General features: G+C 36.1%; 1 protein-coding gene across 3 annotated transcripts in view; it reads left to right on the top strand.

Annotated features, from left to right (window-relative positions):
• Window positions 1-25,997, top strand: part of NELL2 (neural EGFL like 2) — a 324,469-nt gene that overhangs the window by 82,583 nt on the left and 215,889 nt on the right. For all 3 annotated transcript variants that reach the window (XM_026000161.2, XM_072765496.1, XM_026000160.2), the window contains 6 exons: window positions 3,898-4,071; window positions 4,161-4,257; window positions 6,619-6,691; window positions 6,863-6,945; window positions 7,880-8,008; window positions 9,478-9,580. In XM_026000161.2, the coding sequence (XP_025855946.2) occupies window positions 3,898-4,071; window positions 4,161-4,257; window positions 6,619-6,691; window positions 6,863-6,945; window positions 7,880-8,008; window positions 9,478-9,580 (659 nt within the window). The remainder of the gene's footprint in view (window positions 1-3,897; window positions 4,072-4,160; window positions 4,258-6,618; window positions 6,692-6,862; window positions 6,946-7,879; window positions 8,009-9,477; window positions 9,581-25,997) is intronic.

Below are 25,997 nucleotides of genomic sequence, written 5' to 3' on the forward strand. Positions count from 1 at the left end.
TAGCTTTTGGTAAAATATTTAACTTCTAAAGGGTTGTTCCTGTTTGTAGGGCTTAGTGTGTCAGCCTTATTGTTATTCATGCTACTTCTAGTGTCTCAAGTTTAGGAATCCAGCACAGGGGACACTTTTAATAGTATCTAGAGGAGGCCACTTGACAGCAGCAATAGGGTTCTTGCCTCCGTGTATAAAGAACTGACAGACCTATAGCAGCAGGGTAGTGTGTTTGCTGATTTTTTTTTTAAATACAAACACCTCTATCAGAGAATTTACTAATTGAATTGATTAAATAATGAGTACCTGTTATCAAATAATATAGAAGGGATTCTCTGGTTGGTTTCTTCTGGATAAAAAATATATAAGTTGGAGTTTTATTTATTTTTGATAAGTTCTAAACATGGTTTATATTCTTGACTACTTAACTTTTTATCATATATATAAACATTAAAGAAGTGATACATAATTAGTGGAAACCCAATTCAGGGATATAAAAATATGTGAGAAGGTTCTTCACATTCTCTCCCTGTAATTGGTTATATTCTCCAGTGGTAACTACTGTTAACATTTTGGTGTATATGCTTCTTCATCTTTTTTTATATATAAAACACCAACACACACAGAATTTTATCAAATCAAATGAGTTTTGGGATGCCTCAGTGGCTCAGCGGTTGACCATCTGCCTCTGGCTCAGGACATGATCCTGCCATCCCAGGATTGAGTCCCACATTGGGCTTCCTGCATGGAGCCTGCTTCTCCCTCTGCCTGTCTCTCTCTCTCTCTCTCTCTCTCTCATGAATAAATAAATGAAATCTTTAAAAAAATCAAATGAGTTTCTATAGTTTTTGATTCATTTATTAATAGTAAACTATGCATTGGTTCATGTCTGAATTTTATTCTTCAATAGAATGTTCCAGGATATGATAGTGTCATAACTCCTCTATGAGAGGATAGTTGACATTTCAAGATTTTTACTATTTTAAATAAATCTGCAGTGAGTACCTTCTGCATATATCATTACCAGTTTGTGCTGTTATTTTGTCGGATCAATTTTAATCATACTGATGTAAAGAGTATGCACATTTAATGTGTTGATAGTTTTACCAAAATGCCTTTCAAGAAGTCTGGGTCAATTTATTTTGCCATAAGTAGTGTATCAAAATGCTTATTTCTCCACATCCTTGTTTACACTGGATATTAGTAGTGATTTTGATTGCTGACACTCTGGTGAATCAATCGAGTCGCTTTTTTCTTATTGATTTGTAGGTGTTCTTCACGTTTTGTAGACATCATCCCCTTGTCTTACAGACTGCCATTTGTTATCAAATTTCATTTATGCTATCCTTTTTGTCGAGGAAATTTTGATTTTTATGTAATTAAAGTATAGTTAATCTGTTTTTCATTTTATGGTTTCCATTTTACTCTCATTTATTTTCTCTTTCAATTATAGCTAATTTTCTTCTTCTACAAGATTGTTCTCAGCAGCATACAAGCATTTGTAGTATTTCTTACCAATTAAAGGCAGATATCCTTTGACTAAGTGTTTTTCCACAGCTATCTTCCCATCTCTTCAAAATGTCCATATTTGTCTCATATTTCTCTCTGCCCATTCTCTCTCGGGCAGACTTTCTTCCCTAGAGTTTGCTGGAACAGTTTTAGGGTTATCACATGCCTCTGTTTTTCTAAACCCAGTGGTTAAGTTCTCATCTTACTTGACCTGTCAGCAGCATTTGATACAGTTGATTACTTCCTCTTTCTTGAAGTGGCTTCTTCATCCCTTTGAGACACCACTCTCATTTTTATCTCCTTTAATCTTACTGGCCACACTTACTGGTTTGCTTTGCAGATTTCTCCTCAAAATGTCCAAGCTTTCTTCATGACTATGCCTTCATGGCTTTCAATGTAATCTATATGCCTATAATTTCCAAATTCTTCTTTCCACCTCAGATGCTGTAGAGGTAGGTGTTCTACATGTCATCTTCAATATTCACTAAGAACTTCACATATAACATCTAAGTTTAAAACTTGATTCAAATTATTGTAATTTTCCTTCATTTGAGAATGTCTTAATTTCTTCTTCACTTCTAATGGATATTTTTGGTGGGTATAAGATTCTGAGCTGACAGCTTTTTCTTTCATCATGTGAACAGCACTGTGCCATTTTCTTCTGGTGTCCATTGTTTCTGCTGCAGAAGCCACTACCACTTTGTCTTTCCCTATTCACAATGTGCTGTCTTCTTAATGTCTGCTTTCAATATTTTTTTCTTTGTTTTTAGTTTTCAGACGTTTAATTATGATGAGTATTTATTTTAATTTTTCCTGTTTGGGATTTGCTTAGATTCTTAAACCTGTGAACCTGTCTCTTCCCATGTTTGGGATGTTTTCAACCATTATTTTGTCAAGTACTTTTTCAGGCCACTCTCTTTTTTACCTTTTATGGATTCTGTTTATAGGAATGTTAGATCTTTTGTTGTAATCATTTAGGTCTCTGAGACTGTTCATTGTTTTTCATTCTATTTTCTCTCTCTTCAGATTGGATTATTTTTGTTCTGTCTTTAATTAGAAACTGATTCTTTTCATGATCCCCTCCCTTCTATTGTTTACCCCATCCTTTGAGCTCTTTATTCCAGTTATTGTATTTTTCAGTTCTAAAACTTCCATTTGGTTCTTCTTTATATATTTATTTTGTTCTTCTATTTGTTTGCGTAGTCTTTCTGTTTTTTTTTTTCATTTGTTTCAAGTGTGTTCAAATGTTTGTAATTGCTTGTTTTTATCAGTGTGTCTTCAAAATCTTTGGCAGATGATTCTAACAACTCTGTCATTACAGTGTTGATATCTTTTGATCGTCTTTTTTCATTAAATCTGAGATCTTGGTTCTGGTATGGCATATGATTTTCACTTGAAACCTGAACATCTTTGTATAATGTTCTGAGACTTGTGTCTATTTAAACTCCTTGTTTTAGCTATTTTCTGTGATATTGATCCGGTAGGAGATGGGAAGGTATCATCTTGTTACTTTCAGGTGAGGAGGTTCCTCACTTGGCCTTCTATTGAGAACTGCGGAGGAGCTTGTATTATTTTTGGATGGGGGTGGAAGTTCCAGTTCCCTACATGGTCTCTACTGACACTGCAGCTGGGGTGGTCTCATACTGCTGGGTGATAGTGAAAGTCTTGACTCTCCACTGCACCTTCTCTGATACTGTCTCAGTGGAGAGGGGGTAGTATACTTTGTTATTGCTGGATAAGTATAGTAGTCCAGGTTCCTCCCCATGTGTTTTCCACCGATGCCATCAGGGGCCTCATTATTAGCTGGCTAGGTTTAAAGTCTTGGTTCTCTACTCGGCTTTTTCTGTTACCACCTGAGTGAAGATGTTGGATATCTCAAGATGGTGGAAATCTAAGCTCCTTGTGAGCTTTACTAGTCTGTTTGTGGATGGGGCCAATTTTTTTCTGTGATGTTTGGCTGGAATAGAGTGGTTATTTTCTGGAAGTTTTTCTTCTATGAGACTTCCCCTTTCCTAGACCTTAGATAGAGAAAGCAAACTTTTGTTGGGATATATTTCTCCATATATATATATATATATATATATATATACATAAAAGGAGAAAGTCTGCATTCACTAGTATTCCAGGTTACTGGCTTCTTCAGTCAAGTCTGGGATATATGAGGCCAAAAGAAAACCTCAGAAACCAGCACCTTGGGTCATAAGATCCCTCACTGATTTTCTTCCTTTGCTCCATCTTTTAGACTCTTCCTATGTTTGTTTTACAAAATAATATTTAGTTGTACTCAGTGAGAGCAATAGGAAAAATACTATTCTCCATCTTTCTGGGGATGGAGGTTATGTCAGTAATTTTTGAACTTTATTTTCAATGGGCCCCATCTGGCTCCTCTCTGTGCAGGTACCTAGAACTGGAAAGCAGTGGCCATCGGAATGAAGTCAGACTGCATTATCGCTCAGGCAGTCACCACCCGCACACGGAAGTATTTCCTTACATTTTGGCTGATGACAAGTGGCACAAGCTCTCCTTAGCCATCAGTGCCTCCCATTTGATTTTACACGTTGACTGCAATAAGTAAGTGAAATGTGCTCAGTTTAGGAAGTGGAAGATTCCAAGAAATGACTGTTAACTCACATTGCTTACCCAATATTTCTTTTTTGCAGAATATATGAAAGAGTGGTGGAAAAGCCCTCCACAGATTTGCCTCTGGGCACAACATTTTGGCTGGGACAAAGAAATAATGCCCATGGATATTTTAAGGTATTTTTTTGGCTAAGGTCATATAAATCTAAACATAAAAACATAAATATATAAACATATAAATATAAATGCTTTCTAATGGAAAATTATGTTTTGCTTTTTGTGATGTGAAACAAAATATTTGATTTGTATTTTTTTTCTATTTCATCTTTTTTTTTTTTTTTACACTGGTGGTTTATTTAGATGGTGTACAGTGTTTTCTTTTCTTCCTGAATAAATTTGATCTCTAGACATTACAGAGATGATCACAAAGTGGCAGTTGGGAGGGGAACTAACACATCATTGTTGAGATTAGGCATTCAAAGTAATAAATATCTAAGCTGTTAATATACCTTCCACCACTTAAACATAACCCTTGATGATACTTTTACAGGGATGTTAATAATAGAGGATTGAGAACTTTTCAATATTCATTATTCATGGTCTTTTGTACTTCCACATAGTGAAAAGGGAATACATATATATGCACGAATCTGTCAGAACTAGAAAGCAGTCATAATTTGTATCTTTTTTTTTAGTGCCTACTTAAAGACACACTCCATAGAACTTCATCATTGTAGATGATCTAAAAGACATCTCATTTAAATTTCTGTATCTTAAGGATGAAGAAATAAAGTCCAGAAAACTGCTTGACTACAAGCCCATAGTGTAATCATTTTCCCCCAGGGACTAAGACAGTGCCCATAATATAGAAGTGGCTCAGTGAATGGTTGTTAACTGAAGAATAATAGGTACTATGTCCAGCTCATGGATTTCTTGGTAGAGTAGGTACCAGTGATTTTGAAATTGTGTTCTAAGTAAGCTCAGTAATCCTGAGAAGATGTTTTCCAAACTTAATTAAACTGTTACCTGGAAACGAGGTACTTTATATGTGTTATTCTTGAATCTTAGTTTTACTAGCCTTGATGGAGGCTCATTTTTTTTCTCGTTTACCTGCGCATAAACCTACTCAGAAGAGTTAAGTGACTTGCCCAAGGCCAGCCATGAGGAATTGATTCAATGCTCACAAATCCTAAATAATCAGCCCTTATTTGCCATGTAAGGGATGGCAAATTTGTAGATGTCAAGTCTCTCCTCTATTTAACCACAGCAGCCTTTTCCATGGAGCCCGGATGTGGCCTTAGATCCTTCTCGTACATCATTTATGTGTACTACTCTAGGGGTTGTAATTTTTACTGTAGGCTGTGAGTGGTGTCCAGTAGAGTTGAACAGTGCACAAACTCTATAACTGTACATGGTAACAGTATTTTCATGTTGCTGCTTCCAAGTGATAGGAGCTTGTATAGAAGCTGCTTTTTAATATAAACTCCAAGCAAACAACAGATCCAACAGTTCCACACAGTATGCTAAAATATTTATCATTCATATTGACAGTCTACTTACACTATGCTATTAATTAGATTAAACATGTAGAGATATAGACCGATATTTGACTGGTATATTTTGTAGGTGTATTCAAAATTGTCTTGATAATATGTTGGCACTGTCACCCTGTCATTAGACAATCTTTCTGCATTTTTCAAAGGAAGGAAGTGAAATATTAATTAACTATTAATTAATAGTGTATATGTAGTTGATGCAGGAAGAAAGGGGGGTGGTAGATGAAAAGGACAACTGAAGTGTCTGATGAGGTCATTTTTGACTACCATTGGCCTTTGCTTTAAGAGCCCAGGAAGGTGGAAGCTAATTAAGCCTTAGTGACTGAAGATACATGTGAATTTTACCTATAAACATGTGATGTGTCTTTCTGTGTAAAAGGGGTCATTTCCAGCTGGAATGTTTAAAAATTTCACTCTAAACTTTCTGTCCTCCTAAGGACTTGTCACTAAGTCTTGTGGCAGCTGTTTAATGAATCTATTCCCCTTTATAAATTGAGAAATTAGTTCTAAAAGATCCAACTGAAAAATGAGAAATGCTCAAATAAGTATTTCTCTTATGACTCAGCTTTTTCTATCTCTTTCTTTTTAATGATTGCAGTTAATTTAAAGTTGGTATCAGTTTCACTGTTGCCGAAACCAGATTTTTTGGGTTGATTTTTAAAGGTCATTTTCAAGCCTTTCTCTAGTGGCTAACTAAAAATAACTTCTCAAAACAACATGACTATTCGCTCTTAATTATATCTTGACATTTAATCTTAAGGCTTTAAAAATATTATCAATAGGAGAGTACATGGGTAATCATCCATTTTGCCTGATGTATTTCTTTCCCTTTGGTTTGAAGTAGAAGTAATGTATTCAAAAAGATGTTGTTCAGAGTTCTTGGTGAGTCTATCTTGTAATGTTTTCCTTCATGAGCTTGACTATTGAACATAATTTGGGTAGATGGAAGTAATATATCTTTTTAAAAATTTTTCACACACAGGGTATAATGCAAGATGTGCAATTACTTGTCATGCCCCAAGGATTTATTGCTCAGTGCCCAGATCTTAATCGCAGTAAGTCCATTAGTTTTTTTCACTGTGTGATGGAAAGTGTGCTTCTTGCTTAATTTTGTCCAGAATGTCAGTTTGAAATTGGAAGTCCCATATATTAGTTGTCAGCATGGACTTAACTAGATTGACCTCCTTATAAATACAACTTGACCAATGTAGTATTTGTAATTCCAGCTTGTCCAACTTGCAATGACTTCCATGGACTCGTGCAGAAAATCATGGAGCTGCAGGACATTTTAGCCAAAACATCAGCTAAGGTAAAAGCTATTTAGAAATATCGTGTGGAGAACTCAGAAATCCTTGAGGTTCTTTATAGTTTTTTTTTTCCTTATATAACCACAAATGTTCACCTTTGAGACTTTTCTCATACTATAGTGTTTGCTGGGATTGAATCTAAATCTCTGCTCATGGAAAGGGCTTATAAATATTCAAACCCTAGCCATGTGTATAACAAATGATTCGGTAAATCAGAAATTAGGCAGATTAACTGATTTTCACACTACTTCTTACAGTAGGATTTATTGTTTATTTTAGTTTTTATTATTATTTATTAATATTTAGCTTTTCTTTGTAAGGATGGAGGTGAGAGGGCATTGTAAAAAGAATAGAGACACTAGAATAATGTCAAGGGACTGGTCCCATGGATGCTTTCTACCACGTATTGCTGTTGTAGAGTTATTCACTGTCCTAAGCATGTATCAAGTTTATCAATTCCACTAAACTGTTGTCATCTTGAATAGTAGTTACTGAGAACCTGCAGTTGTATCGTACATCAAGGGTTTGTTTCTGATACTACAGAAATTCTGAAATTTGTTTTTTCACTTAAGTAAACATGTGCCTGAAATTAAACATTTTTATTTTTATTTTTTATTTTTTTGAAATTAAACATTTTTAAAAATGGAAATTGCTTTTCAGCACTGTGAGTGATGCCATTTTTACTTAGCCCCCATGTATATCTTCTAAACCACGCTCTCTTTTTCTTCAAAGGTGAGAACCAAATTTACCTCAAGAAGAAGAGAGGGGGGATTTTCTTTAAAATTATAGGCTTAAATATATTGATGACCACAATAGATGGGTGCAGCTATCATTACTGCTACGTGCTGAAAAATAAATCCAGCGCCTATTTAAGTATTTTGCATTTCTGTGCTGCTGGCATGATGAACACTGTGAACCCCTTCCTTTGTGCCACAGCTGTCTCGAGCTGAGCAGCGAATGAATAGGTTGGATCAGTGCTATTGTGAGAGGACCTGCACCATGAAGGGAACCACCTACCGAGAATTTGAGTCCTGGACAGACGGCTGTAAGAACTGCACATGCCTGGTATGGCTTCCGCTGAGAGTTCAAGCTAAGGGAACTCAGATGCCCCCACTCTTTAAAAATTTATTAAAACAATGTAATCATGAAAATTTCAAGACCCACTTCCTCAAGATGCAACACTAAAGTGCCAGCCAACCCAATGAAATCTAAAGAACTGAGTGTTGCATTATTAAAGACGCTTGCTAGCCTGTAAAGATGATTCTGGCTTAGGAATGCTATAAAGTTTAAGTTTATTGGTGCACACATGAAGTTAGCCATTTAAATTGGGTTAGTGAAGGTGATTCCCAAAGGATTCTATGCGTTATCCTTAACATTTTGAGGGATTTTCCCCTCATGTGTTTATTAACACAGTTTAATAAAACTAAGTTATATGCGGCATGAAATATTGTGACCACATTGGGCCATATGAATAAATAACAGAGTTTAAATTAGCAATCTTTAAAAGTTTGCTAATACGGTGGAATAAGAATTAGAGGATTTAAATAAATATTTCTCTAACTGCACACTAATAAAGTAAAATATTTCATGCATCATTATTTCAAAAATAGGTTCATTTTCAAAAAAGAGTTCCAGACTAATTTGGTTTTTAGATTTTAAATTTCACACGAATTCATTGGTTTAAACTAATTTATTGGAAAGAAGCCAGAGATCTATGTGAATTAGCCTTTAAAAATAATTTCTCCAAGTTCATCAATTTTTTTTTCAAAACCAGAATATCTTGCATTTTAAATGTTAAAGATACCTCTGAAATAGTCATATGTTTGTGTGCATGCATCATATGATTTCTGTTCCCTACCAAAATGATGGCACTTTAACACTAAGGCCTTCCCATCTTGTCAACCGGGGAACAAAAACCAAATTGAGTAAAATGCAGGATGTGTATACTGAGGTCAACCAGGTGACTAGAGAAGCAGCTGACTACCTAGGAGTTCTGGATGACCTTCAGGAAGTAAATTCCCTGCCATCCTGCTTGCAGTCTGGTGCTTCTTGTGGTGACTGTCAGCACTGCCTCATGGTGGTGCTTAAATATCCATGAGAAGATTCTGGATCCTGAGACTGCATCTGCAGGGTGGCAGTAGCTATTCCAGAAATCTCCTGGTTTGTAGGTACTTATTTTGTGAGTAATCTGGGCAGGCATGAGGCTTACCCCTAGCCTGCTGTTTCACTGTCCATGTGTGCTCCTCATTCCCCCACGTTCCCATCCACCTCACCACAGAAGGGAGAGAACCGTAGGGGGATATAGGGTCATCACTGGACAGAGGTGGGAGCCATTCACTCACCAACTGTGTTAGGACCCAATTCTATTCCTGTGGGTCTCTATATTACGGGTTTTACTGTGTAATAACCACAGAGAATAGTGGTGTTTATGACATTGTATGTGATGAGTTTGAAACTTAAGAAACAGATTAAAAAATACTTCCAGGCTATTAAACTGCAACTTGGAAATTCTTTAAATATTGCTTTCTTCTCAGAACGGAACCATCCAGTGTGAAACTCTGATCTGCCCGGTTCCTGACTGCCCACTTAAGTCGGCTCTTGCATATGTGGATGGCAAGTGCTGTAAGGAATGCAAATGTGAGCACAACTTTTATGATGAATACTTTGTTTTGGCAAAAATAAAGCTTTGTATTAATAAATATTCACCCATCATTGGTTTGATCTGGGCAAACCGAAAAAAGCTTTTTAGAACGAATGCAAATAGGAAGAATGCTTTCTGTACTTTGGTTAATCAGTTCTTTTCCATTTAAAAATGCTATACTTGTATTTAACAAGAAAATTTTTTCTTGGAGGAATCTGTTCTGCAAAATGAGAGTAATAGGAAAGATATGGAAGAAACCTGGTGATAGGCATTTCTCTTATTGCAATACTAGATACAAATACCTCCAAAATAGGTTAAGAATGGTCCGCACTCAGCCACGGTGACCAAGGAAATCCATGATGCAAGTGGCCTTCGATAGCACGTTATCATAGGATCGTCCAGTGGGGACAGGGATGTGGTGTTAATTCATAAAAAAAAGCTCACGCTCCTGAGTGAGGAAGCTCTTTTGCCTTTTAGTAGCCCTGTGGTTCACTTCTGATGTCAGGAAATGCTCTCCAAATTCATAGCTGTCCTGATGAGTTCTCTATCATTCATTCAATAACAAATCGTTGCATTTGTGTTCCTTACACTTTAAAAGATTGTCCTTAAATTCTTGTTAAAGGAGCATTTAAAATTTAGCTATTTTCATACGAAGGAGTAGGAACCTATATAAACTGAGTTGTGGTAGTTTGTAGAATGTCCAGGGCTGTGTGAGTGCAGTGTAGTCATACAAGCACACAGGAAGACAGAGCCATGGGAGAGGGGAGAATGAAGGGTTGCTTGAGTTGGGGCTTTTGTTCACTCTGCTACCATCACCACTGCCCTACTCTTCTCTTGCTCACACAGTGAGCAGTGTGCCACTGCTGGTGGAAGTGATGAGTTATCGGGGAAAAATCAGGAAGTCGCTTTGTAGTCCATTGATTTAATTCCCTCAGGAGCTCATTTATATTTAATTTTATTAGATTTTACATTGAAGCCAATCCATTTCACGAAGGCATATTAGCCTAGTCAACTAGATTCGGCTGACCCAGGAAGGACTGGATGCAGTTTCCTTACACGTGTCACTAGCTAATTTCCTCAGTGAGGAGTCATCTGAGTTTTTCCTTGAACTTGTCTTAGTATCTGAAAGCTGGTGGGGATGTTCTATAGTTTTCTCTGCAGACAGTTGCAGGGAGGAGGAAGGAGGACCCTTTATAAGGCTTTGTATTTATCACATGACAATAGCAAGAATCAGACTTTTTGCTTTAACTTCTTTTATCCTTTTTGCACGTGTACTTCTACACTGTTACCCCTGAATATACTAGATTTGCATTAAGTGATGTCAATTTTATTAGAGACAGGCTGATTGAAATAATGGACCATCATGATAGATGCATTAGTCAGAAGTAGTGAATTTCAATTCTGATTTTACCATTTGTCTCTGTTACCAACAGTAAGCTGCCTACTAAATCAGACAAGGCTTGAAATCTTCCCAACAACATGCAGTTAGACTTAATGAAATGGTAAAATATTTTGAGATTTATTAATGCAAAGTGCTTCTGGCAGACTTTGGTGTTAATGATTGAAAATCAGCTCTGTTTGTCTCATATATCATAGAGAAAGCTGCAAGTAAGTAATCAGTGAGAGGATTACAACATCACTGAAGAAATGCCAAAATAATTTATTTGAGTCTTTCATTTTCTATGGTTAAAAGTATTAACGATAAAGTGACTTTGTCTCCTCGGTTATAGTCAGTGAATGAATGCCGTGGAATGGAGAGGATTTATGCCTGTATTTGTTCGTATTTTGAGTATTCGAAGTACTTCTAATTCTGATGAATTCAGCATTTTACAAGAGCTAGCAAGAAATTTTCTGTAAATACCCACAGATTTTTTTTTTCCTAAGAGAAATAAACATTTAGTTCATATGGTAAATATTCTTAAAAATTATTTGGGAATGTGTTTCCACATGCACAGTTTAAAAACCAGTCAGTAAAAATATTTTAGGAAATATGCTTCTGAAAGGTTTGTACAAACTAATTTTATAAAAGAAAAAGTAATATTTAAACTAAATTTAATAACCTTTTACTAACTTGCTTCAATTGTTGAGATTTTCATATGTGCTGAGAGAAGCAAATAGTTACAAGAGAGAGACGTGTGTGTGTGTGTGTGTGTGTGTGTGTGTGTGTCTCACTATTACATATGAGGGGAAGCAAATAGTCTCATTTTTTTTATGTGAGTTTTCCCAGTATCATCCTTGTTATACTTTATGAGAACTTAATTTTGGTGAAGTATGAATTAAACTGCATTTTTTTACTCTTTAAAAGAGAACCATAAGCCTTCCTCTTAGACCCTGCACTCCCCCTGTCTTTGCAACTCTGTTGCTCAAAGGCCTTTTTAATAACATAAAATTAACAAAATATATTTTTTTCCTGAGACCTGTTTAAAGAGATTAATTACTTGTTTGTAAAGTCCGTGGAAGAGAAAACCTATAACATAACCACTGAGTTTTATTCTGCCAATATTTAACAAAAGAAGTGCATGTGGCCCGTCATCTTTTGGTGTTCTTTATTGAATGCTTTCAGGCTTGCTTCAACAGAGTTGTTTGTGCAACTCTGAGAAGCCCTATTTTGTAGTCTGCTTTATATTTTCCCTCCGTAACTTCAGCTCCAGCTATTTATCCAAATATAAATACTGGTGAATAGTAAGGTTGTTGTTCTGGGAAAGAAGTCAAAGAGAACCTAGCCTGTCACTTTTCTTTATTTGAATCTACATAAGCAAAGTATTGGAAGAAGGGGCTAAGCCTCTCCCTGCCCCTCACCCTTGAGCTATTGTGATGGAGTTAAACAGAGACTGAAGATCCAAAGGCTGGAATGCCAACCCAAATGATTTAGGTAATAATAATTACAACAATAATGAAGTCATATTATTTCTATTGGTTAGAAGGCAGGTGACTTTGCTCTTAAAATGAGCTTTACAACAATTCTATAAGGCAGAATTTGCTTCTGCCTTCCTAATAAAAGCAAGTACATGACTTGTCCAAAAACACAATTGGTTGGAAGTCCCAGAGAAGTTCCATCTGGCAGTGCTGTGCTTTTCAAGTTTACCTCTTTCTTTAAAATGATCTGCTCCAGGGGTGCCTGGGTGGCTCAGTTGGTTAAGCATCCAACTTTTGATTTCAGCTCAGTTCATGATGTTGGGGTTGTGAGTTTGAGCCCTCCCTTGGGCTCCATGCTCAGCACAGAGTCGGCTTGTCTCTCTCCCTCTGCTCCTCCCCTCTCTCTCAAATTAACTAAATAAATAAACTAAATAAATAAATAAAATCTTTTTAAAAATCTGCTATAATTAATCTAAGTGATCTACTTTTATCCACTGGTAACTACACTTACCATGCAGAACTGTTGGAAGTCCTAAGTCTAGGCCATGTTGCAAAGTAAGTAGGCTTTGCCTCTATTGCTCTTTCTTCTGTCGTTCAGCTACCATCACCACATCCTTTATCCTAGTCACAAACTCTCCACTAGTCAACAATGAGATTGACTGACACAAATTCAAGGTAACTCTAGAAAATGTGTAAAATATAAATATCTTGGGTGATTTTTAACTATGAAATAGGATGAGGTCCAGCGAATTAAAATACTCAACCCAGGCTAAGAAAAAGACAATTGTCAGAAAATAATCAACGAAAATTCCAGCAAATAGAAAGTTACTGAAAGTCACTGAGATAAAAAATTAAAGATTCCGTTTTGAACTGAAACGGTGATTCATGAAAATAGGGAATCTGAAGCAAATCTGATCTAATACTATAATGTCCCTTGAGAAGCTATGCTTAAAACAACAATAACAAGGAAGGCAGATTTCTCCTCCTTTCTGGAGAGGCATCAAATATGGGAAATGTGAACATGACCACCAAAATTGGTTGGGGTTTGTCTAATAGCAATAGTTATTTTACTTAGTACTGTCCCAAGGAGGCCAGATTTATATGAACAGATTAAAATCATCATTCTTCTGATTGAACAAGATCAGAGTTTCAATATATAATACAGATTACATTTTAATATACTATGTGGTGATTAGACAACTGATTGTATTAAACTTAATTTAAAAAGTCTTGTCAGCTTAGATAAAATGAAGTTATTATAATATCTTTGCATACTGAGTAGTTAAGTGTGGTTAAAAAAGTTAAATTTTGGGAGGTTTGTATTCTGGCTCTGCCACTTATTCGCTGTGCAACTTTGGTCGGGTTACCAAAGCTCTCCGAGTCTCAGTTACCTTCTCTGTAAAAAGAAGAGAGCAGTTTTACCTATTTTATAGGGGTAATGTGAGGACTGGATGAGTAATACATGTAAAGTGGCTTAGAACAAGGTGGGCTATTATGATTGTTTTTTGTTAAAAGAATTCTTTGTATTTTTATTCATGAAAGTGGAGAGTAGTGAAACTTTCTCATTGGGTCATAGATGTAAAGCTACACAGGACCTTAGAGATCTTCAGAACAGCCATTTGCTTTTGGGGACTTAAGGCTTCATGATCTCAGTTTTACAGAGGAATAATGAGGCCAAGGAGGTTAAATGACCTTTCTGAGCTCACACAATTAGTATGTAACGCAAGGTAATTTTTTTTCTAAATTGTGTTCTGATCTATGATACTACTTTCTTCAAGGCCACTCTCTTCCTCAGTATTTTGGATAAGTCTTGAGCAAGGTTGACAGTAAGGACCAATTTATCATGCACTAGATAGTCTTTTATGTCTGACTTCTTTCATTCAAAATCCTGTTTGTGAGATCCATCCATATTTTTGCATGTAGATGTCAATTATTCATGCTTATTGCTATATATATTCTATTTGTGTTAATGTTTTTTTTTTAACTAATTTTTATTGGTGTTCAATTTACCAACATACAGAAAAACACCCAGTGCTCATCCCGTCAAGTGTCCACCTCAGTGCCCGTCACCCATTCCACTCCAACACCCGCCCTCCTCCCCCCTTCCACCACCCCTAGTTCGTTTCCCCGAGTCAGGAGTCTTTATGTTCTGTCTCCCTTCCTGATATTTCCCAACATTTCTTTTCCCTTCCTTTATATTCCCTTTCACTATTATTCATATTCCCCAAATGAATGAGAACATACACTGTTTGTCCTTCTCCGCACAATCCAGTCAATTATTGAAGGACAGCTGGGCATTGTCTAGTCTTGGCCTATATAAAGAGTCCTTCCTTCCATAAACATTCTTTTCATGCTTTTTGGTGTTATGCATGCCTGATGGGTATAGACCTGAGTAGAATTTTTTGTTCAGGGGTTAAAACTGTTTTATTTAATGGCAAACTCTTTTAATCTTTTGTAAAAATTTTTTGCCAAACCATTTTTCTAAAGTGGTTATACCAATTGCTCCACACCTTTGCCCATACTTAGCATTTTTGATCTTTTTAAGTTTAGGTATTATGATAAATGATGTTGGTACATGATATAATTTTGTAGTTTAAATTTGCATTTCCCTGATGACTCATGAAGATGAGCAACTTTTTAGATATTTATGGGGTAATTTCATTAATTTTAAATAACAGAAAAGAAAAGCAGATTATTCTATATATACACTTTTCCAAAGAGATTTTTTTTCTTTCTTTTTCTTCTTTTTTTTTCTTCTTCCTTTTCTTCTTCTTGAAGAAGGGCAGGAAATGGTAGTTTGGGCTGTTTAACTCTTTTATGTTCACATTAGTGTGCAAATATGGATAATTCTAGCCCTGTCACTTAAAATGCATAGCAAAATGGGGACAGAGATGAAATGACTGCCACTTAAGTAATTTGGAGATTTTTTTTAAATGAATGACAGTGAATAAAACTGATTCAGAGACTTTTGAATATGTAAATATAGGGATGAGGAACAAAAAATCAGTGGGATATAATTCACTGAGAGTTTCTTTGTTCTCAAAAATAAAGAACACAATTTATATAATGTAGGTAGTTTACATTAAAAAAGAAAATCATTTTGGAGCAACATAACCAATAAACCTAGCTGTCTCTACAGTAATGCTAGAAGCATGGGAGATATGCAGTATGTGTTTGAGGTTCTCATTGCCTGAACACAGTTATAAATGAGTTGGCCTTATAGAGACACAAGGGGCTACATGACTAGAATACCAGGGCTGAGGGGATCTATGCAATAATGAAAAATGTAAAAATAGCAATCAAAAGGAAGATGTGTTGTTTTACTATCAGATGTGGTATTTTTAGAAAGCTCCCTGAAAGTCTGTAGTTTCTTAGAGAATATAATGTCACAGCAAAAAACTGAATGAGCTGAGAGCTAATGGTGTTGCTATAAATCCTGTGTCCAGCCCTCCTGGGAGCTGCCCAGGAGCTAGCCCCCATAAGCAGAGGGCAGAGGAGACTGAACAAAAAGGTAGGTCACTCCAGGTTGGCAATTATAATAATAGCAAAGGGAACTTACAGACAAGGCCTGTCTTGGGTGGCAAGAGTAACAGATTCCCTCACCAGCTCTCTGGATATCCACAGTTTATAAAGAGGCCCTAATTGGGTTCACTCACCACCACTGTGCCGGTGTTTTCAGCATCACATCATTATCAGAATACTAAGCCTTTGGAGTAGCCTTTGGGAGTGAGAAAGGTAGACATAACCCACATTCCAAGGGCAGGGGAGGGGACGAGGAGCCTCCCAGTGCCTGGGTCCAGCTCATGAGTCAATAGGTAGTCATGTTTTTTTTGATGAAGTTCCCTAACCACTTGGTTTGATTCCGTCTTTCCCCCAAACTAGCTTGATTTGGTATTTAAGATGATAGTGGGTAAGTCATAGAATTAATGCATTTTTCTAATTCTATATGTATATGTGAAAAAAAAGGGCAAGAAAATAGTCCACTTGTGCCTTATTTATTCAAGATAATTGAGCTTATGATAGGGAATATTTTCACCAAAGATGAATCAGGTTTTATTAAAGAGAGAGTTCATCAAGATAATCCTATAGGCTTCTTAAACACTATCATTAATTTTGTGCTAATACTTTTTCATAAACTCTTCAAAAAGGCATTGGTCATGCTATCTTTTAGATGTTATAAAAACTGATAAATGTCAAATCAGTGGAAAAACACTGAACTGGCAATTTATTAATAAGCAAGAATAATTAACAATATAACCTTCAGATTAATGACTCTATGAGACAGCACCTGATACATTTTAATGCTCTTTAGAAAAACAAAAAAATTTACTGTTATTAGTCAGCTTGTAGCAGAGCTAGGATGCCAGGAAAAAGCAGGGTGAAAACAGAGGAGGATGACAGTGTCGCAACGATCTAGTCGCTGTGTCTTCTACTCCAGAGGCCAGAGTAGAGTAAGTTGTCTGACTCCATCATTCTTCATAATCCTAGTATAGAATTTTTAATGTTTTAACTAAAATAATGCATGCATTCAATAAATATTCAATGTATCCAAGAAGATATAGAACAAAACATAAAAATTTCCCTTATTCTCCCTCTCCTCCCAAACTTCTAGTCCTTGTGTATCCTTCCAGATGATTCTCAGTGCACCCACTCACATATGCATGTGTAGGCTTTTCATATATGGTAAGTGATATCACACATTTTCCTGGACTTTATCTTGGAGATTTTTCCCTATCAGCTAACTTTTAAGTGGCTGCATATCACTTTTATTTTTTCTCCATCGAAGGATATTTTAGTTGTTTCTGATTTGTTGTTTTTCTTATTAAAAACAATATTGTAGGATGCCATTTATAAACAATCTTGGTGCATTTTTATAGGGCCCTATCTACCAGGTAATTTACTAATGATGGAATAGCTAGGTCAAAGTTTTTGGCACTTTTAAATATTGCCAGATCTTGCCAAATTACTCCACAAAAAGCTGGTCTTGAATGTTTTTCCCCTTTGACGGGGAGCACTAGGTGGCAGCTCTGAGGGAAACCTGAAGACACCACTTGTCTCTGCTGTTTCACTAGGTCTTTAAAAGAGCATCAGGATGGCTTTTTTTTTTTTTTTTAATTCAGCGACCTTGACAAGGTAATAGCAATTCATGGAAGAGGCTTTAATGAGAGATAGTCTATGGCAGCCTGAACTTTCTTGTTTTACCACAATGTAGTCTAGTGAGCTCATATGAAATTATTGTTGAAGTTAATTGCTATTCTGGGTCTTCAGTAAATTCCATAGATGGCATAAGAGTATACTGAATTTATTTTTTCTGAAATGAGAGTAGTTTTCCAGAAGATATAACACGGGGGACTGCCCTCTGATTCTGAGGCATTATGCTGTGCCTATTTAATCATGTTTTATTTTAAAATAATAAAGAGTATCCAGCCTCTAGTTCTTCACTCTGAATTGTAATTTCTCTTCATTATTAAGATTCTTGAATAAATGTATTTTGTAGATTTTTATTATTTTTCATGCCCCATTACATTTTCTCAAAAGAATTTCTCTGCCCATCTAATGACATTGCTTAAATGGCCTAAAACTCTTCAGAAGAAAGCTTTATGCAAATCTGTCTGTAATAATAATTAAATCATACTGCCTAGCACAATTCTAGGAGACTGAAAATGGGACTTTTTAGGTGATCGGGAAACTAGTCTTCCTTAGTGGTGTAAGGTTTTGAAACAAGTGAAAGGATTTTAGATTTATAACCTAGCAAAAGAGTGATAATCTAGATATCATTCATATGAGACTCAATTTAAAAGAGAAGAAAAACACTTCTCTTAGGCAGAAAGATGCAGCTTCTTATCTGAAGTGTTGTTGGGTAATTGTTTTAAAAATGAGCTTATTTTCTTCTCAATAGAGATCATACAAAATGGCATTTTGAAATTAGAATAGGAAAAATAAGATATGTGCAATTTAAAGCATCTTACAAGTTGATTTTGGCAATTATGTAGAAAGGAGTAACTCAGGAAGAACAACTGCATAATAAAAGTAAATGGACATCATAGTGCTCATTGCAGAATGAAGCTATGACACCTTCGATCCCCAGCAAAATGTATAAAACAGCATCTCAGCAGCACTGGGCTCCCTATACTAGATGCTTTGAATACCTGCTGTGGCCTGTGTTCTCCAGGATATATTTACAGATTGTATAAAATTAGCCTAGATTAAAAATTAAATGACGAAAACACAATGATACACGAGTTCAGCATGAGGAAGGGTCAGAAAGGAATTTTCTTTCTTAGTGTAGGTGTAGAGATGGTTTTGTAATAGAGTACAATCCAGGCACATTTCTTTTTAGGCAAAAGCTGGCCCCCAATTCAAAACTATTTAACCATAAAAAATGCACATGAAATGACATGGAATTGCTTTAAAAAATTGTCTTGGAGTTAGTGGTGGGAAGAGTGGAACTCGGGAATGTTAGGTTTGTAAAATATTCATTGGAATGGCTGCTGTGATCCCGTGGCTGCTCCTTGAATATTCTAGACCACATTATGCACTAGAGCCTTTGCCTAGATTTTGCTTCTGAAAGGCAGCAGCTTCCATATCGCACCCTCTTCACTCCAGTTACTGAAACTGTTGTCTCTACTGGGGACCTGGCTCTTTGGTCTCTGGAGTTTGGACCTAAGGCCATACGGCCATACTAGGTTTTTAGGACTTGAGATTCAGATCTCGGGCTTATTGTTTGTTTTTTACTTTAGTTTCATTGATAGTGTAAAAAAAACCTCTGGACTGACTGACTTTAGAATGGCCCTCACTTACACGTGTTATTTCAAGTTGGAAAGAGATATCTCACAACACTTGTGCAACAAACTCAGTGACTCAGGAAATAGGATTTCAAGTCTACCTACCATAATAGATGACACACACACACACATAACATTCATGATTTTAGCTGTTGGAAAGTGACCCATACACTGATAATGTTGCTGAGACCTGTCCAAGAAAGTATGCGGCTGCATGCAGGAGCACATCTCTTAGCTCAGGGCTTCTCAAATTTTAATGGAAATATGAATATGAATCACCTGAGGATCTTGTTAAAATGAAAATCATGTTTCAGTGGTTCTGGGGTGGGGCCTGAGAGTTTGCATTTCTAACCAGCTCTTGGATGATGGCAATCCTGCTGGAACATGGAACACATTGCGATTAGCAATGACTTAGGTAGTGGGTGTGCTGTGCTTGTTGCCCAGTTTCTCCATGGAGCTTTCTTTTCCTCTCTTGAGTCTCCAGTGTGTAGTAGGGTCTCAGAATACCTGCTCTGGGGTTTATGTTTTAAGCTGACGTTAATTAAGTATATTCTGAGTGTGAGGATTTAACATGAGTTATTTTCTTGCTTGTTATGAAGATGAGGAAACCAAAGCTAAGTGAGTTTCTTTCACTTGCCTGAGGTGACACAGCCAGTGCAGTGGCAGCACTACAATTTGAACATATGCAGTGGTTTTCAGATACTGCGTCATGTGATGTGTAATATATTTCATTAGTGGAAATAGAAAATCAGTTTGAACAGACAAGTAAACAATTTATGATGTCCTGGAGACAGCACTAATTGTGCATTCAAAGGATATATAAATTCTTAAGAAATATAATTTTAGGGTTATGAGTATTATTTCTATGTGCTGTAAGAAAGGCGACAAAAAATATAAATTTGCACTCATTACTAAAGTGAAGTGTCTAAAAAAAATAAAAAATAAAAAAATAAAGTGAAGTGTCTGTGTCCATTATAGGAATCACAATTTTTCATTACTTTGTAATACTTCATATTTGGAACAGAAATTGTTGATTCTAATCATTTAGGAAATGGAATCTCAAGAGTGTGTGCCTTCTGGTCGGGTTTTATTTGATTTTGGTAAGAAAAAGAACAGGACAAACCTGTTGAATTAAAACTTAAAAATATCTTAACCAGAATTCTTAAAAGTCAGTGATCAAAAAAAAAAAAAGTCAGTGATCATGGAGTGATCTCTTTGGTCTCCAAATCTTTTTTTTTTTTTTTTTTGAAGTTTTCTTTGGATTTTCATTAGATGAGGTCTCTTTCTAAATGTGCTTGGTGGAATAATTCACATGAGTCTGCTTTCCTAGGCTTCTAGAAGCCTGCTTCTGTCTCATAAGATATATAGTTTTAGTTTATGCCAGGTGGCTATGCTTAGATGGATCGTGCTGTCTTGGTGTTAAATTAAACTGTTCTCTTCCAACTTGTAACTATGCATGTCCCACATACATTGATGTCTGGTTTTTTTATTGTAGGTCTTGTAAGAGTAAGAAGATTAATAAAAGCAACCCAGTACTAGAAAACTTTAGGACAATGCATTTTCCACAAGCTTAAATTCCCTTTTCTCCTGTGCAAAGATTCTCCCATTAATCCGTGTCTTTAGAATTGTGCTCCCTGCCTCTTGATTCCTGAGTCTATTTCAGAGATGGTGACCTGGGAGGAGGTAGTGAACCTGCAACCAGTGTCCCTTGCAATGATGAAACCCAGTGTGTGTGGACAGTCTTGGATATTATCTCAGCTTTAATTCAACCTTTTTGAATGTTTTTGGCCAATTTCAGGTCCCCACAATTTATGAGCATTATTTGTAAGAAGATATGAATCAGGAACTTTTTATTTTTTGCCTGAGTTTGTATTGTTATCTTGATAAGCTAATTCTTTACTATGTTTGGAGGAAAGGGGAAAAATGCAGCATGTAACACATTCTTTTCACATCATTTTATGGATAAGCATCATGTTTTTAAACCAATAAAAAATTTGAGCTTTTCTGATCACAAATTAAGTCATCACACAGCACGCAGTATTACAAATTTCCCATTAATGTTTGTGCGTGTAGCCTACCTCCAGAATTTCTCAGGCCCCAAATCTCAAAAAGGTCACTTTTATTTGTTGGTTGAAAAGAAGGGAGGGGGTGGGCTAGTATAGAACAAGATGGACATTGTGCTTGTTCACTGATTGATTTCATCTGTTAATGTCCCTTCAGACTATGATTCCTAAGTGCTCAAGGACCTGGAGCTGGGGTAGACAGTCAGTACAACGTGAAGTGGAATGTAAGAATTGGATTAACTGTCCTGGCTGAGTCTGCCATATGTCCAGGAATGAACATGGGAGCTAGAGAGCTTGGAATAATTCTAGAAATAGTAGTATGGGGATGATTGTTCCATGCATATAGAACTTAAGTGGAATAAAGGTGAAATTGTACCTTACCACCGAGTCTCTTTTCTATAATTTTTACTCATTTGAAAAGTAATAGTAAATACCTTCTATGAGTTAATTTCTGCTAGACACTGGGGATACAGTAGTAAACAAAATAAGATTGCTCTTTGTCCTTAAAGATGTAATAATCAAGTCAGGAGATAGACACTAATCGTATAATGATCAAATATGCAATGCAATGGTTGTAGCAGTACGTTGTTGATAAAGTGCAGTAAGTGAAATTCATCTAGCAAGGAGGCCAGGGAAGGCATCCTTCAGAAAATGATGTTGCAGTTGAGATATGATGAACCAGTAGCCTTACACTAGTGAAGAGAAGAATGTCAGGATGAGCAAATGTAAGGGCTCTATATCAGGAGATAGGATGTTGTGAAAGGAGGCCGGTGTGGTTGGTGTGGCCGATGCTTGGAAAGTCAAGAACATGATGTGAAATACAGCCGGAGAGATAAGAAGGAGCCAGATTCAGGAGTTTTAGTTTTACCCTAAGAGCTATAGGGTGCAAGTTATATATTTTAAGCAAGGCAGGTCTATTTTTTGCAGTTATCCAGAGAAAAAATGGTGGTAACTTCAATAGTAGTGGTGCTAGCAAGTTAGCTTCTTGGATATATTGTGAAGGTAGAGCCAACAGGATTTCCCAATAGCTTGATATGGGTATGAGTAAAGAGAAGAGTCAGCATGACTCCAAGGGCTTTGCATTGAGGAAGTAAAAGGATGAAATTGCTATTAACTATGATGGGGAAGGCTGCTAAGTGAGCTGGATGTGGGAGAGTGACTAAAATCAAGAGTTCAGTTTGGATATGTTCGGTTTTAGAGGTGTAGTAGCCACCTAAATGGAAATGCAGAGCAAGCGGGTGTATATCTGAATCTTTTTCTTACCTTTTCCAAGGTAAGAATTAGAAGTAAAAATCTGGATTGTTGAAATTTTTTTCATATGTTTATTGGAAATTTTTATTTTTAAATTAATTTTTCACGTACATCATCCACTTTAAAATTCAATGATTTGTGTTTTCTCTTCTTAATTTGCAAGAACTCATTTTAAACTCATCTATTATATATGTTGCAAATATATTTTTATAATGTTGCTTCTTTTATTTAGTGTTTCTCAATATAAAGATTTAAAGTTTTATGCAATTAAACCTTTTGCTCATGCTTAAAAAGGCCTTCCTACTTATAAAAATATTGACCTTCTAACCTCTGAATGGCCCCTCTTTTTTCATTTGATTTTATGATTCATTCTTTTTTTTCTTTTTTCATTTTAAGTTTAAATAAACTGAGACCTATTTTTGTGTACATGAGATAATAATTCTGGTTAACTATTTTTTGTCAAACAAGTTCCAGTAGTATATTTGTTGAATAATCCTTTTGTTCAATGATTAACTTCCTATTTTATCTTATATTAAACATTTACATGCTTACAACCCATTTCTAGGATTTCTATTATTCTCTATTAATCTGTCTCTTGTGGTACCTATCCTACAATATTTAATTTTTGTATGAGTAATTATCTTGGAAAACAAATCTATCCTCATGTACCATTCTACCATTCTTTTTTTTTTTTTTAACATTCTAAGTTTATTTCCGCTCATTTATGCTTCTAGATGATTTTTGCATATCATGAGAATTACCTGTTCCTAAAAGGTTTTAAAAGCCCAGGTATATGTGTATCTGATTCTGGTACCTTTTTTGAAATAACTCTTTGATGAGTACCACAGAAAAAGGTTTTATAGTTATTCTTATTTGTTATGTTGTATGTATTAGTGAAATCAATCTCATGGTTTAAGATTTGAAATACTTCAGAGATGAAGTAATTTTGACTGTTGACAAGTTCAAGGGTACGGCTATAGAAATGGATGCCTAAATGATGAAGGCAGGAAATTCACTCTATATTAGGAGGCAAGCAAACTTAGATTCTAGGTGTTGAATAAGTATCCAAAGGCCAGTTTCCCAAGACAGATTAGAGAGGAAGATCGTTTTTCAGGTTCCAAAGTTAGGGCCTCTCGTAGAGGTGATACTAATGAGGAGAGGTAGTAGTGGGTGGAAGAGGTGGATGTCATAGATATCCAAAGGAGGATTGATTTTTACATGAGGATGAAAGAGTGGCACTCTCCTCCTGGCAAGCATACTTGTGTGTGTGTGGGAATATCTAAAATCTAAATGAGGTGATTTCAGAGAAAGAAGTATTATCCTCACTGAAAATCCAAGTTTCAATCAGAGCAGGGAAGTAAAGAGTGAATTTTGTGAGGTGCTAGATTATGGAGGATATACATGAACAATGTTTGAGATAGAGGATTGGAAGTCCTGTGAATCAGTTGGCTCTTGCTTTGTACACCCCCAAATATGGTAGCCTACAACAATAATTTGGCTGGTTGGAAATTTGATCTGGATTCACTTGGAAATTTTTTTGAGGGGCTTGATCTGGTTAATCTGTCTTGGCTCAGCTTGCTTATGCACCTAGAGTTAGCTGGTGGGTTTACTTAGCTGGTTCGTTTACGACGGCCTTAACTTACTTTTGTAGCTGGGATACCTGGAGCATCTTTCCATGCCTTCTTTCAACCTAACAGGTTACTCCAGGGTTGTTCACATAATAGTTGTAGATTTCTAGGAAAATCTAATCTTGCAAAGCTTCTTGAGACCTAGGCTATGAACGGAGTTGGACATTATTATTTTTACCATGTTCTGTTAGCCAAGTCAAGTCTTAAGGCCAACACGATAATGGAGGACCTATAAGATCACATTGAAAGGGGGCGTAGGTGTAGGGAATATAGAACTTAAAGCCATTTCTACAATCTTTAACACCTTGGGGAGGATGTTAAAGGGGAAGGAAATCCAGAGAGATAGGAGGATGAAAGCAGGAGAGATGTGTCTAGTTGTTGCTTTCAAACTGGGGGGTTATGGTCAAGAATGACAGGATATGGAGTATGGTCAGCTTCACTGAGCTTGAGGGCCTGATTCTTAATCTGGCACTGCCTTTGAACATTTGTGCAGCCTAAATTCTAAGATGATAACTAGAGCTTGGTCAAACAAGTGGTCAGCTGCCATGTCTGAGGCCGTCGCCAGTGGAGACAGCAGATGGCATGTGAGATGGCATGCAGTTTTAGTTTTCCTTTTTTGGACAGTGGTTCAAGTAGAACAGAATAGAAATGTGGTATGATGCCTTTAAAGAGTACTAGCCCAGAAAAGCAGGGACCATAAATGGTGAACTCCCAGGATCCTAATCTCAAGGTGGAAATAACAGGGTCCTAGGTGAGTGGCACGTAAGGAGTGAGGCTTCTAGAGAAATTCGAACCCAGGGCCGTATAGAATGAATTCAGTTATTGTATTTCACACAAGGCAGGGTTCACTTGTCCTTTAAGTCTATATCTCCATTGCTTGGCACAATCTCTAATGCACTGTATATGTTCAATAAATGTTTGCTGCATTACTTATTGAATGAGGTGTTCCATATTTGGCCACTTGTCTAAGAATTTTTATTGTACTCCATCTCTTCTATATACACTCAATTTAAATTATTATGATTTATAAATTTAGATTAATATGCCTATGCTTCATCTACAAAAGCAATAACTGAATGTATTTTTCTTCACTGTGTCAAGTTTATTCTTTCTATATTTTGAAGTGGAGCTTTAGCAGAGCGGAGTAACTAGGGGTCGTGTGTGGCAACAATTGACAAAGCTAGTAGCATTTAGAAAAAGCATTCATCCTGAAAAGAATAGAAAGAATCATCTTTTCTACGTTCTTTACTCTTTTATGAATGTTGTAAACTTTCACTCAGGGCAAGTTCAAACTGTTTTCTGATTCTGGATACTTTAGGGTAAAAAAAATTCCCCCCAAATCCAATTATCCCAGATAACATGTTAGGAAACTAAAAGACATTTAACTGGGATGATCTCTTTAGCATATGCTAAAAACAGTGCTCGGTTTTCATATATGCAGTATTAATGTTAGGTCTCTCTTTCTATTCTCTCTCTCCTTCTTTACAAAAAGACACCTTTTTGTACATGACAGAAAATAGGTCCTACCAGATAAACAAAGCATAATGCTCAGGTGTTGTTGTTTTCAGGTGTCACTATTTTTAAAAATGCCACCATAATTATTAAATCAGGTTGGATCTAAAAAAACAGGAATTTATAGGTCAAACATACGAAATCTGTAGTATTTTGACACATATTGCTGAATCATTCTTAAAGGCTTTATCAATTTACATTTCAGTATATATGAGGAAATATATCTGTTTTTATACAGCTTCTCAAGCACAAGATAGTGTATTATCATTAAAGAGAAAGTATTTTTTAATTTTATTTATTTATTTATTTATTATTTTT

The sequence above is a fragment of the Vulpes vulpes genome, chromosome 8 (assembly GCF_048418805.1).
Source record: "Vulpes vulpes isolate BD-2025 chromosome 8, VulVul3, whole genome shotgun sequence".
Taxonomy (NCBI): Eukaryota; Metazoa; Chordata; class Mammalia; order Carnivora; family Canidae; genus Vulpes; species Vulpes vulpes.